This window comes from Bison bison, unplaced genomic scaffold, assembly GCF_000754665.1.
Source record: "Bison bison bison isolate TAMUID 2011002044 unplaced genomic scaffold, Bison_UMD1.0 scf7180017864340, whole genome shotgun sequence".
In the NCBI taxonomy this organism is placed as follows: Eukaryota; Metazoa; Chordata; class Mammalia; order Artiodactyla; family Bovidae; genus Bison; species Bison bison.
The window spans coordinates 4,741,346-4,741,856 of record NW_011494912.1 but is presented as its reverse complement, the minus strand read 5'-3'; the positions used below and the strand labels follow the sequence as shown (position 1 = coordinate 4,741,856).

The window sequence follows — 511 nt, the reverse complement described above, 5'->3', positions numbered from 1 at the left end:
GGGGGCAGAATGAGACTGGGTTTTCAAGCAGTCCCGAGGTGTCAAGGGGACAGGTGGATTGCGAAGAGACCATGAGTTCAAGTGCGCAGTGTGACGGGTAAGCAGCCCGCGCGAGCCACAGGTGAATTCATTTTGACGGGACTATCTGCCTGTTTTACAGAAACGAAAACAGGCTCAGAGCGAAGGGCCCAGAGCCACATGCTACTAGTGAAGAGGCGGAGAGGCTGCGCTCGAACTGCCCCAGAGTCCACGGTCGAGGCGTCCCAGGAGTAGAAGCCTTAGAAATGGTCCCGCGTGGGGAAAAACGTAGGTGACGCGGTACGGAGTGGACAGGGAAATCCTCCGGCTGACTGTGCTGTCCCGGAGAGAAGTTGGGCAGCAACTCCTCAGAAAGGGTAGAACAGACTGTGAGCGGGCAGACGAGGTCACTACTCGTACACCCCGCCCCGCCAGACCGCGCCCGGGTTGGTCCTGTCGTACAGCGCAGCTGCGAGGCGCGGCGCCTTTAAAG

The 511-nt window shown here is 59.5% G+C and overlaps 1 protein-coding gene across 1 annotated transcript in view; it reads left to right on the top strand.

Moving 5' to 3' along the window:
* FZD9 (frizzled class receptor 9) overlaps nt 1-511 on the top strand; it is an 18,160-nt gene that overhangs the window by 14,920 nt on the left and 2,729 nt on the right. The window contains exon 4 of the mRNA XM_010854352.1: nt 161-287. Coding sequence (XP_010852654.1) covers nt 161-287 — 127 coding nt within the window. The remainder of the gene's footprint in view (nt 1-160; nt 288-511) is intronic.